Source organism: Mustela nigripes, chromosome X, assembly GCF_022355385.1.
Source record: "Mustela nigripes isolate SB6536 chromosome X, MUSNIG.SB6536, whole genome shotgun sequence".
Classification (NCBI taxonomy): Eukaryota; Metazoa; Chordata; class Mammalia; order Carnivora; family Mustelidae; genus Mustela; species Mustela nigripes.
Window position 1 is genome coordinate 19707722 of NC_081575.1, and position 27942 is coordinate 19735663.

The following is a 27942-nucleotide window of genomic DNA, read 5'->3' on the forward strand; positions in this document are numbered from 1 at the left end:
GACCTGAGCCGAAGGCAGAGGCTTTAACCCACTGAGCCACCCAGGTGCCCCTAAATCAAGAATTATTAAAGATCCACCAGTCTTCTGGCTATTTCCAATCAGCTGGAATGACATTAAGATATATCTGACCCCTGCTCATTGTCTAGGGGCCTTCAGTCTTGGGCTGTCTAATAAAATCAACTCGAAGACTTTGCAGTACATAAATTCTGGCAAACCAGGGGAGTGATCTGTGATGCTCCTTTGAAAAATAAGATACGTGCAAGTGGTTTATAAGTCTTCCACACTGCCCCCTGCCTCACTTCTCAAAGATCAGCAGTGACCCTCATCTTAATGCTGATTACCCCAAAAGAGCTCCTCAGAGTAGGTGCTTAGTTGTAATTAGAGTTGCTAGAAACTCCTCCTTTTCTATTACTAGAGATTAAATTACTCTGTTATCTTGAATCATTTTACATGAAGTTTTCTTCTCTATCTAGAGTAATGGTTGGGGTGTTAGAAGAGTTCAGCACATTACCTTATTAATAGGTAGACTTTGAATTTGCCTTCCTATGGAGTTATCCTTGCTGTGCCCAGAACACTGTATTTCAGTGGGATTAAAAAATCAGGCCCAGACAAAAAAGTGCTTTGAGCTGTTAATTAAAGTACAAGTACTGTCCATTAAGGAAGATAGTACAGCCCATTGCCTTATTGAGTGGCATACACCTAAATCTCAGCGAATGCTATCAGAGAGGCTTTCTACATTTACCCAAGGAAAATAAATAAACCCCAGCATTCTTGACCCCACTCTTAGTGGTTCTTATGCTTGCTTACTTACCAGTTACCACAGAATAATCACAGCATCTAATAGGATGATGACTTAATCACAGAATTTTTAAACCTCACAGAATTTTTAAAGGGAAAAAAGCCTTTATATTTTCAGTGTTATATGTAACTGTGGCAGTAACCAGACATTCCTTAGAGTCTCTCAGTGGACTAAATGTAGACCTAACTAAAAAACTTAAATAATATAAAAAGGCGATCATTTGCTCCACAAAAAGTTTCTTATCAAATTCCTTAAATAGTAAACTTCTGAATGATTCTAAAACAGGATTTTCAGCTAAAGCCCTTGATTTGAAAACATGGCTCTGTGTTCTGTGGTCAAAACCATATGTGTCTTCACAGCTGTAGATTCCTCTATTGAGAAGAGTGATTCCTTCCCAAACCAAGCCTTATCTGAAGATCGGGATAAAGTAAGGAGCTGGGAATTTAGAAGTCCAGGTCTTGAGCAACCACTCCACTCCAGACTTGTGGTAGGGCTTTAGAAAGCCTCAGATTGGTAATCAGGAAACCCAGGTTCTGTAGCAGTAAATAATAATAATAATGATGCTACAGTAACTACTATTTATTGGGAACCTATCAAATGGTAGGCATTGTACCACTTGCAATCTAGACAGTAGATTATTATCCTACAAAAACCCTGTAGGGTGGAAGACAGTATCCTGATTTTACAGATGAACGAATAAGGTTCTCACATTATGTAATTTTTACAAGGTCCTACAGACAGTTATTAAGTTAAGGTTTAAATCCAGGTTTGCCTGCTCCAAGTTCATGTTCCTTCTCTCTCTATCTAATTTGGTGACCTTGAATGAGTCACTCAGCCTCACGCAGCTAAGGTTTTTCTCCGTAATGTGAGAAGTTTAAACCAAGTCAGTGGTTTTCAATCCTAGCTACCATTAGAGTTTCCTGAGGAGCTTTTAAAAAACAATGCACAGGCTGTGTCCAAACTAATTAAATCACTCCTTGGAGTGGGCCCAGGATTTTTTTGTTTGTTTGACTCCTAAGTTGGTTCTAATGTGCTGTCAGAATTGAGAATTGCTGTAAGTGTATGATACTAGAATCCTTCCGTTCCTTGAAAATTCAGAAGCAGAAGTCTCAAGAGATTCTGGACCTCATTTTTCCCCTTTTTGGCTAAAATCAAATTGTGCCAGTGCCCATGACTAAGACATTTCAGATTCCTGTTCACTAGATTATCTTCATTTTCCTTTTAAACTTCTCCTATGAAACAAAAGAGTACAAAGTGAGTTCTTGAAATGACAGAAATTTTTAAGATTAACAGAAACTTCTGGTTTCAGCTCAGATCATGATCTCAGGGTCATGAACCAAGCCCCACATAGGGCTCCATGCTCAGCAGAGAGTCTGGTTGAGATTCTCTCCCTCTGTCCTCCCCTTACTCTCACATGCTTTCTCTCTAAAATAAGTAAATGAATCTTTATTTTTTTGTGTGTTATGTTAGTCACCATACCTTACATCATTAGTTTTTGGTTTAGTATTCCATGATTGTTTGTGTGAAGCACCTAGTGCTCATCTTTAAAAAATACTTATAAAAGATGAAAAACTCTAGAGATTTGCTGTATAAGAATGTGCATATTGTACAGGAAGTAACAATACTGTATTGTACATTGAAAAATCTGTTGAGAGGGTGGGTCTTATGTTACATATTTTTTTGCCATAATAAAAAGAAACTAAATCATTCAGTACAAAAAAAAGGTAATTTGTGGGAAATCTGTATTATCTGATTAACAGAAACTTTATAAGTTCCCTGAATCCCTTTACCCCCTTTTATTGACTAAATAGAGAGGAAGAGAGCATCATGAGAACCTGATTATTCTGAGCCACACTGATAAGACAGAGTGGTAGCAAAATGAGGAAGCTAGAGATGCTCATACCCAAGGAGGTTCCCAAATCATCCACTTGCCAACTTGGATAAGCGTCAAGCAGGGACCTTGGCCTGATCTACAAGTGAGGCTCATTTATTTTTGCATGGGAGCTGTAATCACTAGTTGTTAAGCTCTCCAAATCTTGAGCTGGGAGAATTATTATACAGAGCTGAATGGAAAGACTGGATTACACAAAATAAATCCTTGCAGATACAAAACCAACACTAAAAAAACCCTTTATTTTGTTGGGCTGTGAACTGTAGAATTTTGCTTGGAAAATGCTTGGATACATACAAATAGCAAGACAGAGCTGGCAGATACAGCAGGCTTAATGTATAAGATGAGTGAGTAGAAAGCATTTTTTTTTTAGCAGAGGGAGAATCGTCCATTAAGTAGGTTTTTAATGACTCTCTATAGCCAAATTTATCTCACTTTAGTTAATGATTTCCCAGATGAGCTTACTTTCTCTGCTGTCTTTCATACTTCCCTCTAAATGCTGCAGGATTGACTCTGGACCTCACCTCTCCAGCCAGAAATTGGAAGAAGGACTCACTGGTATCAAAAGACAAAAACCTAGAAAGATGGTTTATAGTGCGGCTGACTTTGTCAGCCAGATCATTCTGGTACCCATAAATATTTTTGTAAATATTTACCCCATCCTTGTCAAATTAATTCTGAAACAGTTCCTTCAGTAAGCACAAACTTTTAGTAACTATCAACTGAATTAAGTAACTGTTCTCTCAGGGACCTTGGTTCCAAGAATTCTAGAAAGTAAGAATTTAAAGTGAGTGGGATTTCTCCCCAACTGTCATCTTAGCAAAAATGACTGAAAATAGGGCATAGCTGAGTTGTCCTAACAAAAGTAAAGAACAGAGTTAAAGAACTCTGGATGGGACAGACAAATGGGTCTGAGTCTTTATCATTTAGGCATCATGGTCACCAAACCATTGAATAAAATGATTTCCATGTTCTGTGGAGCAGAGATGAGTGCCTTAGAGGCCACATGCTTCTGGCACTTGTGTCAAAGTCTGATGGGGACCATACAGCTATCTCTGGGACATGTTCGTTTTCTAAGAGGTCTATCCCAAGCGAACATCTTAATTTTGTAATCTAATTTTTAATTTAATTGCCTTTCCACTCAGATCTTCCACCTCCTGCAACTCGAGAACGACCACCAGGATGCAAAACAGTATTTGTGGGTGGCCTACCTGAAAATGGGACAGAGCAGATCATCGTGGAAGTGTTTGAACAGTGTGGAGAGATCATTGCCATTCGCAAGAGCAAAAAGAACTTTTGTCACATTCGCTTTGCTGAGGAATATATGGTGGACAAAGCCCTTTATCTTTCTGGTAAGTGTTTAGTTACGAGCGGTGTGCCCACCAGACACAATGCAGAGATTGCAGCTCAGTGTATTTGCATTTGTGGCAGATAAAGTTTAGGCTTAATGGTATCCCCTCTTGCCTTCAGAGTTGGAAAATGAATGTTTGCACCTAACTTCTTTAAAGTTCTTTAGCAGTTCTCAGTTGTTTCCATTACCCAGAACTCCCTTACTTGTCACATCTGAGGTCCTTGATTACTTGGCTTACCTCTTAACACCATCTCCTAGTCCTTCACTTACATACCATGTCCTAACCACACTAAGCTAATTCTAGTTCTCAGAACGTGCCGTGGTGTTTTATGCATTTTCCTCTGGCTGTAATTACCTTTTCCATCCCACCTGCCATATTTACATCCCCACACCTCAAAGCTCCAGTTCAAGCATAACCTCTTCTGGAAAGCTTTTTCCAGAAAGCTTTTTCCAGAAACCTCTTTCTGGAAAGCTGACTTCTCTTCCCACTGTGCCCCAAGCACCCCTTCCTTAGCACTTCCACAGTACCAGTGTTTCCTCCTACCATGACACCTATAGCACCATGCTAGAACTGTCTCTTTCCACATCTGCCTCCCTGACAAGAGTATGAATTCCTTAAGGGAAGAGACTGTGTCTTATTTAACTTCGAATCCCCAGCATCTAGGAAGAGGGGAGGTCAGTTAGATGCCTGTTGCAACAGGCCAGGGAAAACGTAATGAGAGTATGAAAAAGTAGGCTGGTAACAGGGAAGGAGAGGAGGAAGAAGATGTAGAATATTCCTTTTTATTAATTTTTTAAATTTTACTTCCAGTTAGTTAACGTCTAGTGTTATATTAGGTTCAGGTATACAATATAGTGCTTCAGCACTTCCATATATCACCCAGAGCTCATCCCAGCAAGTGCACTCCTTAATCCCCATCACCTATTTCCTCCATTCCCCCACCCACCTCCCCTCTGGTAACCATCAGATTGTTCTCTATTGTTAAGAGTCTATTTCTTGGTTTGTCTCTCTCTTTTTTCCCCTTTGCTCATTTGTATTGTATCTTAAATTCCACATATGGATGAAATCGTATGATATTTATCTTTCTCTGACATATTTCACTTAGCATAATACTTTCTAACTTCATCCATGTCATTACAAATGACAGGATTCAATGGCTGACTAATACTCCATTGTGTATATATACTACCTCTTCTTCTTTTTTATTTTCACTACCTTTATTTTTATTATTATTTTTTATCGTTATGTTAGTCACCATACAGTACATCATTTGTTTTTGATGTAGTGCTCCAAGATTCGCTGTTTATGTAGAATACTCAGTGCTCCATGCAATCCGTGCCCTCCTTAATACCCATCACCGGGCCAACCCATCCCTCACCCCCTTCCCTCTAAAATCCTCAGTTTGCTTCTTGGACTCCACAGTCTCTCATGGTTCATCTTTCCCTCCAATTTCCCCCCTTCATTCTTCCCTTCCTTCTCCTAATGTCCTCCATGCTATTCCTTATGTTCTACAAGTAGGTGAAATCATATAATTGACTTTCTCTGCTTGACATTTCATTCGGCATAATCTCCTCCAGTCCCATCCATATTGATGTAAAAGTTGGGTATTTATCATTTCTGATGGTTGAGTAATATTCCATTGTATATATGGATCGCATCTTCTTTATCCATCCATCTGTTGAAGGGTATCTCAGCTCTTTCCACAGTTTGGCTGTTGTGGACATTGCTGCTATGAATATTGGGCTATACTATCTACTCTTTATCCATTCATCTATCAATGGATGTTTGGGCTGCTTCCATAATTTGGCTATTGAGATGTAGCATACTCTTACTACATTTGCTAAGTGCTGTGAAATGTACAGAAGATTTGATAGCACTTAGGAATGATAATAGAACATTCCACAATAGACTGTTTTAATAAAAACTTAAAGGTGTTGCAAAACTCTGAAGAGTTGTACATAAAAGACAACATGCTGCTCAGGAGGTATCCATCTAAACATGCTCTGTAGCAACAACTATGTCCTAGAAACATTTTCAAGGCTGCCAGGGGAAAGGGGATTGTAATCATCAGTGATGTGAAAATAACTAAATATTGCCCTTTAAATTTGAACCCACTCCCTGAAATCTCATAAGTGATAGAAGTGCCCTGAATTGGATGGCTGATTAAAACAAACAAAAATCCTTTAGAAAAGAGACTGGGAATGTAGAAATAACCATTTTTTCTGTTGGAGTTTGAGCATCTTAGGGAACTGGCATTGTGCACGATGTACCAATCTCATAAAATCACAGTATCTGTTATGTGTTTATACCAAGCTTTCATATCATCTTCTTGTTTGATCCTCTCCATGATCCTAGGAGAATAGGCAAGGTAATCATTAATAGCCATTTTTCTGATGGCTTAGATGATCAAATAAGAGGACTAAGTGTGAAAGTGCCTTGTACATTGTAAAGAGCCCTGGTAAAATGTGTTTATGAAATGTATTTATTCTTCCTCTTTCTAAAAAGAATGTGTAGTGGGTTTTGTGTTAAGGGGCATTATTCTTTATAACAGCTTCATTGAAGTATAATAATTGACATACAATGAAATTCACATATTTCAAAAATACAGTTTGGTTTTACTGACACATACATACAGCTATGAAACCATCACTACAGTCAAAATAATGGACATATTTACCTCCCCCAAAAGCTTCCTTCGTACTCCTTTTGTGATCCCTTCGTCCTGCCCTACCCTTCTCTTCCCAAGCCCCCACTGCTCCATTGTCTGTCATATTAGTGTGCATTTTCTAGAGCTTCATATAAATGGAATCATATTTAGGTATGCTCTTCCTTCCTTGGTATAGACTCAAATTTTCATTTGGTATCACTTTCCCTGTGCTTGATTTTCCTTTAACAATTTTTATAGTACGAGTCTGCTCCTGATTAATTCTTTCCACATTTGTATATATCAAAAGTAATTTATTCTACCTTTCTTTTTTAAAGAGATGTTCTCTGGATGGAGAATTCTGGGTGGGCAGTTTTTTTTTTCTTTCTCAGATGTTACTTCATTATCTTCTTGCTTGTTTTGTTTCCAATAAGAAATATGTTATCTTTTTGTCTCTCTGCACATGTCTTAAGTCTATGGAAGCTTTTAAGATTATTCTCTTTTTTTATTACTGGTGTTGAGAAATTTGATTATTATATGCCTGGTATAAGTTCCTTCGTGTTTCTTGCACTTAAGTTTCATTGAAAGTCTTAGATCTCTGAGTTTTCATTAAGTTTGGACATTTTTCTGTCCTTATTTCTTCAAATATTTTCTTCTATTCCCTCCCCTCTCTCCAGCCAGGGGCCCAATTAGGCTATAGTAGGCCCCTTGAAATTGTCCCACATCTCACTGGTACTCTGTTCATTTTCTTTCAGTCCTTTTCCTCCATATTTCATTTTGAATAGCTCATATTACTGTGTCTTCAAGTTCATTAATCTTTTCTTCTGCAGTGTCTAATTTGCCATTTGTCCTGTTCAGTGAATTTTTTTCAACTTAGATATTGCATTTCAAATCTCTAGAAATTTAATTTTGGTTATTTTTTGTCTTTCATGTTACTAGTTAATATGGTTACATTTTCTCTAACTTCTTAAGTATATGAAATCTGATTATAATATTTTTTTAATGTCCTTTTATATTAATTATATTATCTGTATCACTTCTGGGTCTGTTTTGATTGGTTGATTTTTTAAATCTTTCCTGTGATTTTCCTTCTTTGAATATTGGGTAATTTTTTTATTGGATACCAAACATGAATTTTACCATATTGGGTACCAGATATTTTTCATTCCTATAAATATTCTTGAACTTTGTTCTGGGATGCAGTTTAGTAACATGGAAAAATTTTATCCTTGTAGGTCTTGTTTTTTAAGCTTTGTTGAGTAGAACCAGAGCAGTATTTAGTCTAAAGCTCATTTTTCTCCACTAAAGCAAAACCCTTCTGACTACTCTACTCAGTACTCTGTGAACTATCCATTTTTTTCCCTGCTCTGGCTTGTGGAGAAGAGAACTGTTCCCAGCCCCATGTGAGCTCCAGGGGTTGTTACCTCTAATGCATAGATAGTTTACACACACACACACACACACACACACACACACACACATCAATATGCAGCTAAATAATAATGGAGGACCCTCTGCAGATCTCTGAAGTCCTTTCTTTGTATAGCTTTCTTCTTTCCAGTACTCTGCCATATAAACTCTGTCTGCCATAGTCTCCCTGGATTCCTAGTTCAGTCTCTTCAACTCAGGGAGATCACCATGCCTTGACTGAGTTCCCCCTCCCTGTCCTGAGGCCTGGAAACTCTCCATGTAATAAACTGGAAAAATCATAGGGATCGCTACATTTGCTTCTTGTCTCTCAGTGATCTCTGTCTTCAAGGCCCAATGTCCAATGTCTTAAAAACCATTGTTTCATATATATTTTCCATATTTTTAGTTATTTAAAGCAGGAGTTGGTCTGCAAGCTTATGCTGAGAATGAATTGAGATAAATGTGTTTGGAAGCAGCTAGCTCAGCTTCTGAAACTTAAAAAGCTAATAAAAATTTATTAAGTGTTTTTTACATTTTTATTAATAGATTTAACTTGAGTAGTACAGCTGGCACAAAAAGTGGACATATGGACTTGAATCCTGTTTTTCTGAATTCTGATCTTATACCACTAGATTGTAAGCACACTACATCTTCTTTTTAAGGATCCCAAATTACGTATCACCTGGTTCACATACCACTCCCCATCATATCCATTTTTTCCCAGAAAAAAAAGGTTCAGGGTTGCCAAATACATCTAGGAAGTAATTTGGGGGATTTAAATGTCAAGCTGATCCATTTAAATTTTATCAAAATTCTATATAATGGTATGACTGACACTCCTGAAGTTATCCAAAAACACCACAGTTTGAGGCTTCCTTTCCCATTCTTCCCAACCCATGGTGCCATATGAGGCACCATATAAGGCATCATTCTTAAGACCATTACCCCTAGAGCCTCCCTCTGCCAGGGGTAGAGTGGCAGATGAAGGAATAGAATTCCTAGGAACAAGATTGCCCCAACCCATAGAATAGTAAACTGTGATCAGAAATGGAACTATAGGGCACCTGGGTGGCTCAATGGGTTAAGCCTCTGCCTTCGACTCAGGTCATGATCTCAGAGTTCTGGGATCCAGTTCTGCATTGGGCTCTCTGCTCGGCAGGGAGCCTGCTTCCTCCTCTCTCTCTCTCTCTCTCTCTCCTTTCTCTCTGTGACTACTTGTGATCTCTCACTGTCAAATAAATAAAATCTTAAAAAAAAAGAAATGGAAATATACTTCAAGCCTTTTGATGGTTCACCTCGCTAGTAGTGGGGAGAGAATTTAAGGTTGTGTGGTCACTTGAAACCGCTACAACCACATTAGAAGCACTAAACTTGGAAAAGTACTTAACAGTTGTTCCCACTATGCTACTCTTGTACTCCTCTCTGCCTCTTGTGCACTTAGGTTACCGCATTCGCCTGGGCTCCAGCACTGACAAGAAGGACACAGGCCGGCTCCACGTCGATTTTGCACAGGCTCGAGATGACCTGTATGAGTGGGAATGCAAACAGCGCATGCTCGCAAGGGAGGAGCGCCACCGTAGAAGGATGGAAGAAGAAAGATTGCGCCCGCCATCCCCACCACCAGTGGTCCACTATTCAGATCACGAATGCAGCATTGTTGCTGAAAAACTAAAAGGTACAGAAAGCACTTGAGCTTTGTGATTAGAAGAACCCCTTTCTTCGGGGGAAATTTAATAAATATATTTGCATTGTTGGCATTTATCCTTTGAATTTCCCACTAATAGATTCTAAGCATTTCTTGTGTTAGAGTTCTGCAGATAGAGAGGTGTACCTAGTAACTGAAGAATGAAAAAAATTAGTCCCTCACACCTGTGTCTTTCCTCCTTCACTGCCTCAAGGGATGACGTTTTTCTCTCCAAACATGAGTAGGACAAGATACATTTTCCCCACTTTTCTACATCAGAGAATTTTAGCTGTGATTCATGACTTGGGACCTGTCAGCATCCCATTTCATTGTGGATTACAAGTTAGTTTTGAATGATAGAAGTTGATGTCACCCTGGAAAACTCTGGTAAAAATCCCTTTCCACAGATGAGAAAATGGGGACCCAGAGAGTGGTCACAGTGTCCATTCTTAGATTGCTCAGAGACTTAGTTACCACCAACCAAAAGACGACTTCTTTAATCACTTAAAATGGCCAACTTATTTCATGTGGTGATTGTGGAGACTTCGAGACATTGCTAAATCAGAGGGTTCTCCCTATAGTTTTTGTTCCTGTTTCCCAGCTTGACTCTCAGAGCCATTATTCTAATTTAACGCTAATTGCCCTGCCTGGCCTCCTGTGGTAGTAATTTAAATCCAGTCTTTTTCATTCTCCAAATATGGTTGATTTTATTGGATGAATGCTGGTGTCCTATTGATCTTGTTGATGATACCAACCTGGCTCTAATGGTATGAATTTTCCCTGTTTCTTGTGCTCTAGACTCAGCATGATGCTGCTAATTCCACTTTCCAAATAGGTCTCATTCACCAAACTTGTTTGCAACATAATAGCCTAAGGGATTCACACATTTTAAGAAATCCTTCATTAAGGGGCACCTGGGTGGCTCAGTGGGTTAAGCCTCTGCCTGAGGCTTCAGGTCAGGGTCTCAGGGTCCTGGGATAGAGCCCAACATTGGGCTTTCTGCTCAGCAGGGAGCCTGCTTCCCCCCCCACCACCCGCCTACTTGTGATCTCTCTCTCTCTGTCAAATAATAAATAAAATCTTTTTTTAAAAAAGAAATCCTTCATTTGGATTATTTTGTCTTCCTGTAAGAGAAGAGAGACATAGAGTAGAGACAGAAACAATGGTACATTCTGAAAAGCTGGAATGGCTGAAAGCATTGGTAAAACATCAAGTTCATAACACACCAAATAAGTCAATCTGATTTTTTTTATTTTTAGAGAATGAATGTGATAGTGTGTGGACCTCATGCAAAAAATGAACAGCAAACATAAAGATTGCATGCAAGTAATGAAATAAAAAGAAGTTTTAAAGGGAAGCCTTACCTCTCATTATATGTCTACACTGAAAAATAGCAAGAGGCAAGAAGTTAAAACCACAGTGAGAGCTATTCCAATGGACTTAAGGGTTTCTGGCCAGACAGGGATGTGGAGCCCTAGAACAGGCCTTCAGTGGGATGCTAATGGATCTCTCTCTCAGGAGCCTCTGACAGAATATATAAGTGCCTATCTCAGGAAGCTGGGCCAGAAGCTTTGGATAAGTTGTGTTACTATTTTAACATCAGGGAACAACTCCTAACTAGCTGCAGAAATCTACTTGGAGGGTTCCTCAGGCAAGAGAATCAGGATGTGGAGAAATGTAGAAATAGAATAAACTACATCAAAATAGATTGTGACTGAGACTGAGTGAAAAGCCTGAGGCTGTGGACTGAATGCAGGAGTGATGCTATAAAAAGGTAAAAAATGTAAGTGTTGATGCCTAAAGAACTACCTGTGTAACTCTTTCTTAAGGCTCCTTCCAACACTGTGATTTTCTGGATCCAGGATATAGTTACTATCAAATTCAAGCTAACTCAAGACTCAGGTTTACTTGTCCTTATTAAAAGAACAGGAATTCATACATTATGTACCTGTACACACACATAGTCAGAGAGGTTAAGAAATTCTCAATATGTGAAAACACTGATCAGTAAACTTTTACTCTAATCAGTGAACTCTCTATTAGCAAAGAAAATATTTTTTTAAAAAGAAGAAACAATTCTCTCTCTGAAAATTCTTCATAGACTGCCACCGGTCTGACGACTTTTGGGGTCTTCCGTGCTTTCAGCTGGCCTGGCTACCTGCTGCCTGTGGGTACACGCACACCTCCTCATCCTCCACAGTTCATTTAACAACCTCTTCCAATGAGCCACAGTGGTCTCCTTGCCAGCCTATTGGGTAGATAGAGCCATGGCTACTTTTGATGATTTAAAAAATCCTCTTTTTTCAGATGATTCCAAATTCTCAGAAGCTGTGCAGACCTTGCTCACCTGGATTGAACGGGGAGAGGTGAACCGTCGCAGCGCCAACAACTTCTACTCGATGATCCAGTCGGCCAACAGCCACGTTCGCCGCCTGGTGAATGAGAAAGCTGCCCATGAGAAAGACATGGAAGAAGCAAAGGAGAAGTTCAAGCAGGCCCTTTCTGGAATTCTCATTCAGTGTGAGTAGAAGTCAGAGCTCTGTGGAAGGATGAGAGGGTGCTTCACTTAGACTCCACATTCCCCACGAGGGAACCAGGCCTACAAAGCCATCCTGTATCGAGGGCCAAGGACCCCTTCTTCACTGCCTCGTGCTCTCCTTAGATTGCCAAATGCCCAAGCTCCAGTTTAATGGGATACATTGTGGCACCTCCTGTATTCATTTTTTTTTCTGTTATATCTCCTTCATCTTAGAAACAGCAGCACCGAACATGGTCCTGTGCTTTTACTTTTGCTTGTTTTCAAAGTAAGTTATATGCAGCCTCAGGCCTTAGTGGAAAGTTTGGTATTTGCTAAAGTTAGATTACAGCATCAGCATTTATAAGCTCTGTGCTTCAGATTTGCATCATTATCATATTATGTTTTCTCAGATACTACATTTTAGTGAAAGTATAATTATGTTTCCCAGGGTGATTGAATAGAAGCCAAATTTGCTACTTCTACCTATTGTTTTCACTTTGCTTTCTTCTTCTTCTTTTTTTTTTTTTTTTTTGTCTGGATGTTATAGACACTGGGTGGGTTGGGAAGCCATCAAAATGGCCATTTTCAAAAAGAAGTACTACTCCTGGCAGCTCTTTCTGCCCATGAGTCCTGTCCCTGTACTTGAATAAAACCACCTTTATGCACAAAAAAAAAAAGAAGAAGAAGGAGAACTACTACAAACTGTTACAAGAACTCTTAAATGAGACAGATTAGAAAAATTCTCAACTGATATTTTTAGTTCAACATATTATACAACTATGCACTCTTACTTTTTTTTGAGTAAGGAACTATATTCACCTTAAAAATAAGAGTATAGTTTTATGATTTGGCTTTTAAACAATTAAGGCCCACTCTTCCCATATATGACTTCCCACACTTGACTCACACATAATTAGGATTAAGGAAGAGTTCTTTCACTTTCCATTTTTATTTTGAAAATATATATGGGAATAGAATCCAGGCAGAGAAAGCATATGTTTTTAGGACTTCAGAACAAATAGAAAAAAAGAGCAGCAAGCATCATGGGACTATAAATCCCTAAATCATTCACAGACAAGTTACAATCAGGGCTATAAAGAAAAAAAGTAACACCTCTGGATTTTCTTAGTGTGACTACCCACCAGGAAGAGGCTCTTATCCTTCTGTTTCTCTCCCCCCAAAAGTCTTGTCTAAGTTTCCCTTCTCTTGAGCTAGTTAGGTAAAAGCACCAGCGTATTTGTACACATTTTTCCATTTGACATTTTTAAAGAGACTGTGAAAAATATGCTTTAGGACTGCACTTGCACAGTATTCTTCCATAAAACTTCTATTTCTCCAGTCAACAAGCCCATCTACACAGACTTAAGATAGATTCCGTTCATCTTGGGTTCCGATTTGATGCTTCTGGTTCAGTATACCTCAGGATAACAATAGGACGGATTCTGTTGAAGTCAGATATGCAAGCTCATTTTGTTTATAAAAGAAGCCTACGGTCCGAAGGAGCTGGTACAAGTTCGCCGCTCGCTGCCATGCGGTGCTGGGTTGTTAGTACTAAATCGCATTAGTACTAGGTCACATTCACCGCAACTCTTGCCTCACCTGCCTGGATAAGGACAGACTGCCTGTATTAAAAATTTAGTCACCATTTCACCCCAAACCTTCTGGAGTTCCCTTTCTTCATTCTGTATATTGGTATCTCTGCCTTTGAGTCTTCTTTAAGATCATGGTACCCCAACGCATGTAACATTTTCTGAGCACAACCGTAGCCTACCGGTGTCATACGAGAGATGTAACAAGCCTGATGCTTCTCTTACTTCTTTTCTCCTCTCTTTCGCCAACCCTGGATGATACTCCGACCTGATTCAACTGCTGATCTGACACTGCAGTTGAGCAGATAGTAGCTGTGTACCATTCCGCCTCCAAACAGAAGGCATGGGACCATTTCACAAAAGCCCAGCGTAAAAATATCAGCGTTTGGTGCAAACAAGCTGAGGTTGGTAACTTTTTACTCTGGTAGCCCCTCAGGGGGACAGTTTCTTTCTTTAACAAGTTATTGATTTGAAGTTTAGTCAAGAGTTAAATAGTGCCAAGCTCCCATGGTCACAACAAGGCTCTAATGAAACACTAAGATGTGTTCTATAGCCTGTCACTGTGACCAGACCATGTGCTGCCAAAAGGGTAATAAATGTGCATGTGTTGTCTTGAATGCATTCTGCTAGATGAAAACCTGAGTAGTGAAAATGTAGCTGTGATAATTGTAAGTTTACTTCTCCAAGCTAGCTAGTCTTGAGTACAATGATAATTACTGACCCGTGTGTCTAGTGTTAGAAATATTAGGGCTGTCTTACATTTATTAGAGCATCCTGAAAGTCCACACTGCTGTTACATTGGAGTGTTGAAATTTCTGAGCCTCTTTGATCAAATCCACTCAGCCATCTTTATAGGTGGCAGCTTTAAAGGTAACAGAGGACTCTGATTTCAGATTAAGGTTGACACCTAGCTCTGTACTTGTGCTCTGGTGACTTTTAGCATAGAATCTGTCTGATGTGATTAGGTTGCTATCCTGAGTCCAAGATTTAAAACCAAGATGGGCGGTTTGTTTTCGCTGATCTGCCTTTGGAATGGTGTTACCTATACTTCAAGTTCTTCTGTTCCTGTGGACAGCTTCCTTACCCGGCCCCTGACACTTTTGATCTGTGTGTGCAGCAACTTTTTCAACTTTGCTTCTGAGTCCTCTTTGCTAGTATGGTAGCAGGTTGTCATATTCCTTAACATTTATATAGCATTTGTAAGGCATTTACATTTTATAAAGCACTTTCACATTGTCTCACTTACGTGAACTTCCAGTAGATGTGGTGTAGTGGAAAGAGCACTGGATCTGGAGTCAGAGAATCTAGATCACAGCTGTGACACATTGCAGCTCTGTGACTTTGACAACTTAGACATTTTCGGTCTCTATTTCTTCACCTGTAAATTGGAGATATAATGAAACCATTCATGTGGGATTAAATGAGAAAAGAGATATGTAGAGTTTGAAAAATGTAAATGCTATATAAATGACAAATAGTAATATTTCAGTTTATCATTCTTAACTCCATAAGGGATAGATAAGATAGCCGTGGTTTACACGTGAAGAAACTGAGACACAGAAATGTTAAGGGATGTACTCAGATTATACAGTTAGTAAGTGATCACTTCAAAACTAGAAATTCTTTTCGGAGTGTTGATGTAAACTGTCTTGGGCTCTTGAGTGAGTCATTTAATCTTTGTGGACCTCAATTTCCTAACCTATAAAATGAAAATAGCAATATATTCTTTCTGTCCTTCATGAGAATACATGGCATAGTTTGTGTGGCAACAATTTGAAAACTGTGAAGAGCATTTAGAGGAAAATAAGCCAAACCATGTTCATAAACTGATAGCTTCTGAGCCATCAGTTCTGGCTCAGCAGAGGGACCTGGGAGTCACTGAAGAAAACTCCCTGAAGACATCAGCCCAATGGATAAATAGAATAATACAAAGCTCATGATATTTTAAATTATTTTTAAAAAGAGAATTAGGAACAAAACAGGGAGCTGTTGTCTTATAGTAGCACAAGATGATTTCAGAATCCTAGGGCTACCTGACTTCGTTGAGCCTCAACAAACAAAATTCAACATTTCAATTCAAAAGTTAATTGATGCACATTCTCTGTCTGAGGCATTATGACAGGCAATTCAGGATGAGATGGTCTTTGCCTTCAGGGAGCTAGAAAGGTAAAGAAAGTGATCAAGGGTGGGGAGTGGAGTTTAATACCCTAAATTGAAAATATCCACTCTTTAGTCTGAGCAGTTCAGAAGAATAAAGTTTGAGGGAGAATGCTCAATATGTCTTATAATTGTAGAAAAGCAGTTTTAAGTCTCTACTTTTCTTCAATATATATACACATGTATCCATTCTCAGGGTGGGGAAAAGCTGTCTGAACTGCCCCTCCCCCCCGCCGCCCAGTGGAAAGCCCTGTCAGTATAAAAATGTCTTTTCATAGGAGGAAGGAAACCTCTGGTTTGAGCACTGACTTGTCCAGACCACAGCCCTTCTATAAATGACTTTGCAATAAAATATTTCCATGAATATTATTTATCAAGGCTCTCTGTAGAGAAGTATAGTTCTATCAAGCCTGCCTCTCTGGTGGGTACATACTTGAGTTTAATTATCTTCTCAGCAAAGATAGCCTATAAGCTGGACATTTCTCTGGCCTGTAGAGGAGAGCTATCCACTCTTATCACCTAATATTGTGGCAGTGCTTCCTTGACAGAGTGATGAGGATAAAGCACATGGCTAGCATCATTGTTAAGAGCTACGTGTTTCATAATGTATTTTGTAGACTTTGTAGAAACCCAGAAAAATGCTTCCTGCCTATTGGATTGGACTAAATTAAGACCTACCTTGAATACCTCAACCTTGATAAGTAAAACTACTGAAAGTGGAACATAGCTCATGACCTTCCTCTGGCATTGCATTTCCCAAACCTAAAAAAGACCTCTTCTACTTTACATGGGTACCTCTTTAAATCATGGCTTTTTTTTAAACCTCTGCGTACTTTAACTTGACAATAGGAAACTCTAGAAAGTGACTGCCATCCTCTTAAATTGGGGCTATCTCTGAGCACCCCACTGAGAACCAGAGCATCGCAGTGGCTTAAACCAACTAGGCCGGCTTTTTCTTGGCCTGTGGTTCAAAGCTACAATTCCTAAGCCAGAGGTTTCATTAAGGTGAAAGTTTCTGACATTGAGCCTTTTTCGCCAGTTGCCTTTGAGAATGACCTAGCCAGTACCCTCCTCCTGTCACAAAGCACCTGTTCCTTGTCTTATTGTCATCCTACCAGCAGCCAACAGTGTCTTACTCTGCTGAGAGTGGGGTTGTTAAGAAGGGAAAGTCCCACCTTCAGGGAGCTCAGGCTCTCACCTCCACCTCAGCAACATATGCTGAACATACTAGTTTGCTAATAAGTCTTTCATTGGTTTACTTTTCTGATTTAGATGTATGTGAGGCTCCTACTGATATAACTGAAAAGGGTAATAAGAGAAAGCTCAAGTTCCTCTCTTTACTAAAAATTCGTATCTACAATTACTTTACTGACAGCTCTCTCTACTGTAGAAACTCTTTTTCTATAGAACTGTTTAAAACCTTGTGTTTCTCTCACTGAGAAGCTGGCCTAGATTAGACACTAAACCTTGGATGATATATAGAAACTAGAGCCGTAGCAGTAGGCACTAGAACAGACCCACTTGCACCCTCCCCACTATGAGATTTTATACCATCAGGCCAGAGGAAAGGGGACTTGACAATTGCTAGCATTCTTGTAAAGTGAGATACCATGATTGCTAAAATAACTTTCTAGATTTCTAAGTCTGCCATTTCAAACTCCGAAGAACTGTTTGCAGACAGATTGTTCAAGCTATCCCGCATACCCTTGTTTTAGGACCCATGTGTTCTAATACTAGCTGCTAGCTCTCAGGCATCGGAACACCTATTAACACACTTTGAATCAACCTAATTTTTATTTCCATGTATATCATACAATGGGCATTAGGAACTTGTGTTTGTGCTTTGCTTCACTGTACTGAATGATAGCTCAGATTCAGATTTCTACGAAAGTCTAGAAGCTGTCTATTCCTTTTCCATTCCTTCATCTGACCCTTCCTCACCAAGTATCTTGTTAATGTTGAAAGTCTAGGTAAGTACAGTTTTGTTACACAATTAAAAAGGAACTTGGCTTTACTGATAACCTTGTTACTATCATAACAGGTGAGTAAGATGAATTTAAGTTCACATAACTTTTTGTGGAACTATAGAAGTAGATACTTAATGTACAATGATTGCAATTTGATTACTTTATCATAAATTTTAAGTGTCAGCTGGTACAAAGGTGATTCTTTCTGTGCATTTCCCTCTGTCTCCGATTTCAGTTTAATTCTGTGTTAAAGTTCTTTCCCCTCCATTGTGGAGCAGTTTGTGAATTTCTAAGTATCAGAAAAAGTTATCATTAAAACAGACTCAAAGTCATCATGATGCATTTATAGAAATCACTAACAGTTTACTGTTCAAATGAAAAATATCATAGGTTAACTGTGGTCAGGAGAATGGAATAGAAACTTGAGGAGTGCTATCTTTCCTTTTTCAATACAGTCTCTCAGTGACATGGCCCAGTCAATTTCAGGTGGAGATTTATAAATGAAAACTTTCAGGAAATGTTTATGCCTGCCATTGCCACTCTTTTGGTTTCAGCCCTAGATCCAAATGTCAGGCTAGAAAAGGGGGCAGATCTGGGAGACAGCTAGTTCCCTTGCTTCTTGCACTTCAGTGGCTCAGAGTCCCCCTCCTGTACCTGTGCCCCAGCTAGGTAGAGTATCTTCCTTAGGGAAATTACCCTAAGGATTTACCTTTTAGTCCTTCACTCTGAAGGTATTTGTTAGGGTTTGCTTCCCAAAATAGAGCTTTCTTGACCCAACCAGAGAGACAGAAATAGGTATCTTAGATATCAAGTGCTTTAAAGGTAAGGCTTTCATAGAATTAAAAACATACTTGCTTTACTTAGGGGTACTGTCATTTGCTAAATGCTCCTCATGAGTGTGCCTTGCTGCGATACCCTGTAACCTCTGATGTTCTCTTTGCCTTTATCCTATTCATGTGTCTTTCTATTGGATACTTATAAGAGAGTAACAATACAGGGCTTAGTTTCTTTGTAGCTAAGGGGGACTGCCTGATGGTTAGTTGGCAGTCTCTAAGCTCCGCCTCTTTGTATGCCTGACTGAACAATGGAGAACAAGATCCCCTTAGTTTTTCTTACCCTCATTTCAGTATCAGCTAAAGGAATTGGTAACTCTTGTTCCTGAGGTATTTTCAGGCATTGAGGTAAAATTTACCCATAGGTCTTTCTGTTTCTGGAGATTTTTTTGAAGACATGAGAGACCTCTAGATAAGCTGTATTACTTAGTTATTGAACTTTTTATACTTCTCAGAAGAAATTATGCTTTCTTGCCCAACTGGAAGCAGAAAGATGTTTTGTAGGGCTGAGCAGCTACCGGGCATGTCTCATCTCTCAGCTAGATCCTCTTGCCCGGGGACATTTCCCTAGAAGGAACACAGTTTACTCTGCTGAGAAGCACAGTAACTTTCCCAGAGTCAGATGACATGTTTGTGAATTGAGAATCAGTCTCTGCTTACACCCTATGACAGGCTACATTTTTGTTAGGCAACTAGGAGAGCCACAACTTTTCCTAATGCCACAAGTTGTACAATATTCGAATTTGCCAGTGTCAAACCTCATTATAATCACCTTGCCAGTAACTGTTCTTTGAAGATAACTGAAACCCAGACTCCTGAGACAGAATGAATTCTTAAAAATGAGCAGTTCCTTTCTTCTCTATGCAATGAGTTTGAATAAGACATAGCAAATCTCTCTCTTGACACAGCCCTTTAAAGTTCATTTTTCTCAAGCAAGTCACTGTTTTCTTCTATTTTAAATAATGCCCCTGTAGCACATGAGAGATGCTATGTTAGTAGTTCTATTTTCTATTATTTCAGTTTTTCTATTACCTCTTAACTACCTGTGAAAATACTGAAACCTTGTGTTTTTAAAAGGGACTATATCTGTAGTGAAAACTTATCTTGATATAGAAATTATCATTTTTCCCAGTAAAAGGCATAGAAAGGAGAATATTAGTTGAGATACTGATTAACTATAGCATTAATTATTAAGAAATCCATTTGAAATATTTATAATCCCCCTAAATGGAGGCAGTTTTCACCAGACAGCGTTGGATATTTCCTGTATTATGGCCCAACTGGGGCTAACGTAGGCAGGGAATTCTCAGCTCAGTGCTGAGAAGCCTCTGACAGGCATCAAGTGGCCTCTAAATGATTGCAAAGTGCTCTAAAATGCACAGTTTTCATGCTGACTTTTTTAACCCACTGAGCCACCCAGGCGCCCCTCATGCTGACTTTTTTATGTGACTTTTCCAGTGTGATCTCCATCATTTCCAAAAAGTTCTTCATGCCTACATGAAGATCTGTGTTTATAGCTGGTAGCATTTCCCTCCAGCCTAAGGAACTTTCTTTCACATTTCTTATAGTGTAAATCTTTGGATGACAAATTCTTGCATTTACATTGTCTGAAAATAGATTTAATTCATCTTCATTCTTCCAAAGAATTTTTCTCTGCATATAGAATTCTCAATAAAGAGATATTTTTATTTCTTCCTGCACTTTAAAGATAATGTTCTCCTGACTTCTGGCCTATATTGTTTCTGAAAGAAATCAAAGTATTCAAATTGTCTCCTTGTATATAATATGTCTTTTTTTTTTCTTCTGGATGCTTTTAAGAGTTCCTCTATTCTTCCAGTTTTACTGAGAGTAGAACTGACATGTAGTACTATATTAGTTTAAGATACACAGCATTATGATTTGACCTACATGGATTGTGAGATGATTATCACAATGAGTGTAGCTAACTAAAAAATTAGAGTTTCTCTTAATGTTTTAGTTTGTAGCAATTTGACTATGATGTTCTTAGACCTACCTTTTTCATACATCTTCTGATTGGGGTTCCCTGAGCTCTTCAAATATATAGGTTAATGTCTTTCATCAAAGTTGAGACATCTTCAACTATTTTTTCTTCAGGTATCTTGAATCATTTCATCTCTCCACTCTGTGATTCCAGTTAGTTTTTCTGTTCTTCAGATTGGATAAATTTGTATTGTTCTCTCTTTAAGTTCTCTCTTTGTTCTGCCATCTCTATTGTAAAGTTAGGCTCAGCCAGTTATTTTTATTTTGGATATTATATTTTCAGTTTTAAAATTTTCAGTTGGTTCTTTTTTAGTTTCTGTTTCTCTGCCAAGATTGCCTATCTTTTCATTCATTATGAGCATGTTTCCTTTCCATCATTGAGATAGTTTTAATAGCTGCTTTAACTCCTTGTCTGCTAACTCCCATATCTGGTTCATTTCAAGTTTTATTTCTGTTGATAATCTTTTCTCTTGAAGGTGGGTCATCTCATCTTAGTTGTTCATAAATCAAGTAATTCGGGGCTTTGCCTGCATTTTTTGAATATTTTTCTTTTAAGGCTCTGGTTATATTCTGTTATGTTCTTCCAAAGAAGATTGACTTCAGTTTCTTTTGTTTTAATGGTCAATTTACTTAATCGAATTTAAGCTGGAAATTATCTCTCTTGGCAGCTCAAATCTAGGTTCAGTTTTTTTAGACTTAGCTGTTTTGTTTGGAATCTGTCCTGTGCTTCCATAGTTCAAGGTTTATGCAGAAATTTGAGCAGCTATTATATTACAGGCAGAATTTGGATCTCTCTCTCTCTTTGGCTGTCTCCTTTCTGGGATCCCTTCCTCACTTTCCTGTGGCTATCTTCTTGATTTCTTTAAGACATAAAGACAGGGTTTCCTGTTAAAAATGTGGCCACTCCGTGAGCTGCTGTTGTCTGCTGTCAGACTAAAAGGCTCCTAAAAAACTGAGAGACCCACATCCTTCTTCCAGGTGTCAGCCATTCTTTAGGATATGCCTGCTTTTGTTCGCTCCCCAGTGCCATCAAGTAGTTAGGGGTTTGGCTTGGTTTGATTTTGTGTCTTGTTCAGAGTATAGTTATTATCCCTGGAAAAGTTCATCTGATAGAAGTTCACTCATGACAGCTCATTTTTGATGTTAACTTCTAAACCTGCAAAAGTTAGATTAAGAGTTCTGTTGAGTGGGGCACCTGGGTGGCTCAGTGGGTTAAAGCCTCTGCCTTCAGCAGGTCATGATTCCAGGGACCTGGGATCTAGCCCTGCATCGGGCTCTCTGCTCAGCGGGGAGCCTGCTTCCTCCTCTCTCTCTGCCTGCCTCTCTGCCTACTTGTGACCTCTGTCTGTCAGATAAATAAATGAAATTTAAAAAAAAAAAAAAAAGAGTTCTGTTGAGTAAGTCTGTAAGTAGAGAGGGAAGAGGGTGGAGATGCAAAAAAATTTTTAAGTATATTTAATTGACATAGGGAGGGATTACAATTAGGCAGAGAGGCAGACAGAGATGGGGGAAAGCAGGCTCCCCCGCTGGGCAGGGAGCCCGATATGGGGCTCAATCCCAGGACCCTGAGATCATGATCCGAGCTGAAGGCAGAGGCTTAACTCACTGCGCCACCCAGGTGCCCCTGGAGATGCAAAATTAAAGAATTTGATATGGGAAGGTGAAAATGGTAGAACTCTTCAAGGGAAATCCAGAAATCCACTTAAGAGGTGAGAGGCCTTTCATGACCAACAGTACTTTCTAATATAGGAGGGATATAAGAATCATCAACTGCCAGAGCTCTGGATATGGAAAGAATGCCTTACGGAAGACAGAATGTACAAAGTCTGCTTTGTCTTTCAAGACAGTTTCAGCCCCAGCGTGTCCCTTTGTTCTTGCCTTAGGAGTACTCTGAAGTTTTTTCATATGTCAAAAAACCCTGCTTCATCTTAACCTTAACTCTGTTCATTTCTTCAATATTTTCAAAGCTTCCCCACTAACAAAGAACAACTTTTAACGTTAGGAAATTCGCAACATACATAATGATGAATTAATGGGAATCAGACGAGAAGAAGAAATGGAGATGTCCGATGAGGAAATCGAAGAAACCACAGAAAAAAAAGAAACTGAGGAATCAGGTAAAGATCATTCTGCTTTGTTTCATTTAATTAGCATGTACTTGCAGGGATGGTATTTTAAAACTTCTAACATCCAGTAAGGTATGGACACAAAACCATCAGCCTGGAACCAGCTAGAAACAATTGGTAAAGCCATAGAAGTACACAGTGGTTGAATATCAACCCTGTGGCTAAGGATCTTTTTATTCACTCCCATCTTCCATTACAGTCCCAAATTAAAAGTGGACTGTCTTCTCTTAGGAAGGCTAGACAGTTAGGCAGTGCTTGATTTGGATTTATTAATAATGTGTTCTGTAGTAGAAATTGTAAGGGAGCTTACACATAAATAGACAACTAGCCAAACATTTTAAAAAGTATTTAGATCCCTACATCATATATATACCTTACACCAGTATTTGTAACAGATGGATTTAATATTTAAATTTTTAAAAAACTTAGCAAAATAAATTGTGGAAAATATAGGAGTTGGTTATATAATTTGGGATGAAGGTCTCCAAAGATAGAAATCATAAAAGATACTTTTGATAAATTTATCTTCATATAAATTAAATATTTTTCTTTAAAGAATCACAAAATTAAAAGACACTCTACCAACTAAGGGGAAATGGCTATAATATATGACAATCTACCTATCTGCTGCCTTTTATTGTGGTTACTAAGGGGTTTATTAGGAACCAAACAGGAGTCTACAGACAGATGTTTGGGTAAAGGGTTTTGTTCTTAGTGTAGTCAGGACCTCACCATAAGACAGGCCACGAGACTGTGGGTCCCCAGTGGAACTCATAAGGCAAACCTGCTGAACAATATGACACTACTTTGCCCTTCAATTTCACAACAAACCAGGGAGAGAATTACCAGAAGGGAGATTAAAATATCAGCCAAAAGTCCAGTATTTTCAGGTAAGCCATTCTAGACAGTATTAGGAGTCAGTAACGTACAATGGACAAAGCACTGGACCTAAAGTTAGAGGACCTGATTTCTAGTCCCAGCTGTGTTCCTTTTGACACCAGAGGGACTTCTTACAGGTCCCATCCTTGTAAGAAGTACATTATACAATCTAACAGGAATGTTGGGATGGCTAAACAAACTCATTCATTTAATAACTATTGCATGCCAAACACAGTGCTAGGCATTGGAGATATCTTAGCAAACTGTCCCTACTGTTTGGTGTGTGTGTGAGAGAGAGACAGAGACAGAGACAAAGACAGAGACCTACAGAGAACCAATTGACTATAATGCAAATCAGAATTTCTTGGTTTCAGTACTTGCATATTGAAGTCAGCAGCTCTATAGCCACTTGAGTGGCCCTAGAATCTTTACTCCATGAACAGAAATTCTTAAGGAAAGGCACTACCAAATCAGACTTTTTTTTTTTTTAAGATTTTATTTATTTTTCAGAGAGAGAGCGAGAGCGAGCACAGGCAGGCAGAGTGGAAGGCAGAGTCAGAGGGAGAAGCAGGCTCCCTGCGGAGCAAGGAGCCCGATGTGGGACTCGATCCCAGGACACTGGGATCATGACCTGAGCCGAAGGCAGCTGCTTAACCAACTGAGCCACCCAGGCGTCCCCCAAATCAGACTTTTAAAAAGGCATTTGTAGCTGTTACATCTGAATTTCCTCTACTTCTACCATATCTTAGATCCCCAAACATCTGAACCTCCATATATATTGAATAAATCCTTTGTAATCAGTAGATAATATTTTCAGAATAGTGAACTAATTACTGCAAATGCATACTATAAACTTAAAGCTAAAAAAACAAAATTTCATAATAATTGAGTTATTCAAATTAGTTAAGTGCTTAGCCAAGAGGTTTCATAGCTGACTAATCTTTGACTTATAGAACTATCTCCATCTCAGTATCTGCAGTGTTGTATACAGTGTTAATCCAATGTTCCCCTGAAATGAACGTGACCATAAGTTTGAATATTTGCTTGATAAATTGCTGAATTTAAGGAGTTATTGAGGGAAGGAGGGTGTGTGGGAGATTCAGATTAAATGCACTTACTAGTGTTATATAATTGCATTTTGCTTCTGTATTTCTTTTGAGTTAAAAGCTGTATTGGCTACTGCACAGAATCTTATTCGTTTAGAGACTGGAAACTCCCTGACAGATCATCTTATAGCTATTTTCTTTCCTGTTCCACATGCCAGGATGCTGCTTTGTCAAATAAAGCTATCTACAATAGACTTAATGGAGCTTACCAAATAGCTTTTCTCCCAGAAGGTTTCAATTCATTTTAATTCAAGGACTTTTGTGCATTTTTCTTCCCTTCGATCGTATCTAATTTTGTTATCTTGCTTTTGTAGTAGTCAACTGCAGAAATCCTGCTCAGTGTGAGCCAGTAAGTGGGTCCTTAGATTTTATCTAAATCAGCTGCATGTTTTAGTTTCACTTGGTTCCAATTAAAAGCTTAAGCATTATATCTCAGAGTTTTGTTTTGTTTTTTCTCTCTCCATGCTACCAAACTTGAATTCCAGGAGCCTAGAGCATGTGTCTGGTTAAATTTTACTTCCTAAAGAAAGCAACAGTCACTGCTAGCCTCAATTACCTTTCCTTGGTAACTTGGTAACAAAATTTCTATTCTTCAAGGGATTCTGTATTACCCAGCCCATATTTGTGATGTACTACTGGAAACCTTCTTGCTGTGGAAGAAAGAACTGCTGTGCTCAAAGCAATGTATTGAAGAGGGGGAATCACATCAAAGCAAATCATGATAGTGTAAAATCATTCTGTTGTTAGCCATGATGGAAAATACAGTAAACCTAAGAACAGCTGTTCCTTTCAACATCTACTGTCTGCCTTCTCCACTTAGACTACTGGTTCTCAGATCTGATATATATAAGCAGCATTGGGTTACATATAAAAAAATCAGATTTTCTGGGGTGCAGGGTTTGATTAAATAGATCCATAATGAAGTTCAGGAATTTGCATTTTATTAGGCATCCTAAACAATTTAGATGCTGGTGGTTCAGGGAGCACATTTGGAAAACATTGCCTGAGACTCATTCTCCTTCATTGTTATAGCCAAAGTTTTCACTTGCTTTGGTTTCCACTCTCCTTCCTTCCCTCCCTCACCTCTCATTATTCCCTCTTTCAGAGCTTGATCAATTAATTAACAAGAACTACATCTTATAAGGTTGTGGAAATAGAGGTGCAGTAAGTGCAAATTTACATAAAATGTAAGAAATACCACTTGGTTCTAACCTGTAAGGTACTGATTAGAATGCAGCAAGGCCAAGAGATACTAGTGTGGCCAGAATAATTGGCATTCAGTGAAAATTGATTGGTATCTTGAAAGAGGAACAGGTTTGGATGAGAAGAGGAGAGTAAGAAAGTTTCTTGTTATGGAGGCAGGAAAGGAGAAGGAACAGGGCTCAGAGAGGGAAATAAAGATGATGGGTATAGGGGGATAAAAGATTGAGGGGATAAGATAGGTCCAGATTATGAGGAACCATGAATGCCAAGGTTACATTTAGCACAGCAGACAATATGGCACTATAAGCATGTCTTAATCATGGCACTAGTGTGATAAAAGGAAATAAATTTGTTTAGGAAATAAATTTTGGAAAAAGAGAAACCTTCCAGAGACCTTTATAGGAATTTAGATATAAAATGATGAAACCTGAGACTAGAGTGAAGGTAATGGGAACTCAGATAAAATAGTAAAAGAAAAGGATATAACAGAAAATATAAGATTAAAGATGCTAGGAATCACTTCAGAAGAATAACTAAAGTCTGTGGCGCCAGATTGGATATAGATGATGAAAGAAAGGCAAGAATTTGAGTTGAGGCTAGGTTTCCTAGCCTAGGAGACTGGAGGGTCAGAGGTCATATTAGTTCTTTAGGGCTACTGCAACAAAGTACCACAAACTGAGTAAACAATAAACAATAGAAGTTTATTGTCTTACAGTTCTGGAAGCCAGAAGCCTGAGATTAAGGTATCATCAGGGTGCGCTCCTCTTCAGGGCTGTGAGAGAGAATCTGTTCCATGCCTCTCTCCTGGCTTCTGATAGTTTGTTGGCAATCTTTGACACTCCTTGGCTTGTAGATGCATCATCCTGATCTCTGCCTTCATGTTTACATAACATTCTCCCTGTTTGCATGTCTCTGTGTCTAAATATCTCCTTTCTGTATGTACACCAGTTGTATAAGTCCATAAACCCACTCGAATGACTTCATTTCAACTTGATTACCTCTGTTAATGTCCTTTTTCCAAATAAGGTCACATTCTGAGGGCTTCAACATAAAGGGTCTTTTTGAGAGGGGGGCGTTACAACTTAAACATATACTAGTACCACTGACAGAAATGGGCTAGTACATGGGATTGGTTTGTAGAATATGAGATCAGTTTCCGATAGTAGATAGTTGGGAAATAGATATAAAAGATTTATATTCAAATCAGGGTTCAAGAACGTAGAAGGAATAGAAGATGGCAGTACGGAGGTGTTGGCTGAAGCTTGGAGAATATAATAAATGATTGTGAAAAACAAGTGAGAGAAAGAAGAGCAAAGGGCTAAATACAGAACTTTGGTGGCTACCCACAGTAAGAGAGGAGGAAAGAAAAGGAGTTTGCAGAGCAGTTCGAACAGTCTAGGTGCACCTGGATGGCTCAGTTGGTTAAGCATTGGACTCTCAGGTCATGATCTCAGGATCCTGGGATAGAGCCCTGCATCAGGCTGTGCATTCAGTGGGGAGTCTGCTTGAGGATTCACTGACTATCTCCCCACCCCCTCTCTAAATAAACAAACAAACAAATAAATAAGTCTCTTTATTTTTTTTTATTTTTTTAACTTTTAATTTTTTATAAACATATATTTTTATCCCCAGGGGTACAGGTCTGTGAATCACCAGGTTTACACTCTTCACAGCACTCACCATAGCACATACTCTTCCCAGTGTCCATCACCCCACCCCCTCTCTCAACCCCCCTCCCCCCAGCAACCCTCAGTTTGTTTTGTGAGATTAAGAGTCACTTCTG

General features: G+C 38.9%; 1 protein-coding gene across 6 annotated transcripts in view; it reads left to right on the forward strand.

Moving 5' to 3' along the window:
• ENOX2 (ecto-NOX disulfide-thiol exchanger 2) overlaps window positions 1-27942 on the forward strand; it is a 271247-nt gene that overhangs the window by 219025 nt on the left and 24280 nt on the right. For all 6 annotated transcript variants that reach the window (XM_059384978.1, XM_059384977.1, XM_059384981.1 and 3 more), the window contains 5 exons: window positions 3836-4042; window positions 9538-9771; window positions 12088-12300; window positions 14185-14291; window positions 22848-22962. In XM_059384978.1, the coding sequence (XP_059240961.1) occupies window positions 3836-4042; window positions 9538-9771; window positions 12088-12300; window positions 14185-14291; window positions 22848-22962 (876 nt within the window). The remainder of the gene's footprint in view (window positions 1-3835; window positions 4043-9537; window positions 9772-12087; window positions 12301-14184; window positions 14292-22847; window positions 22963-27942) is intronic.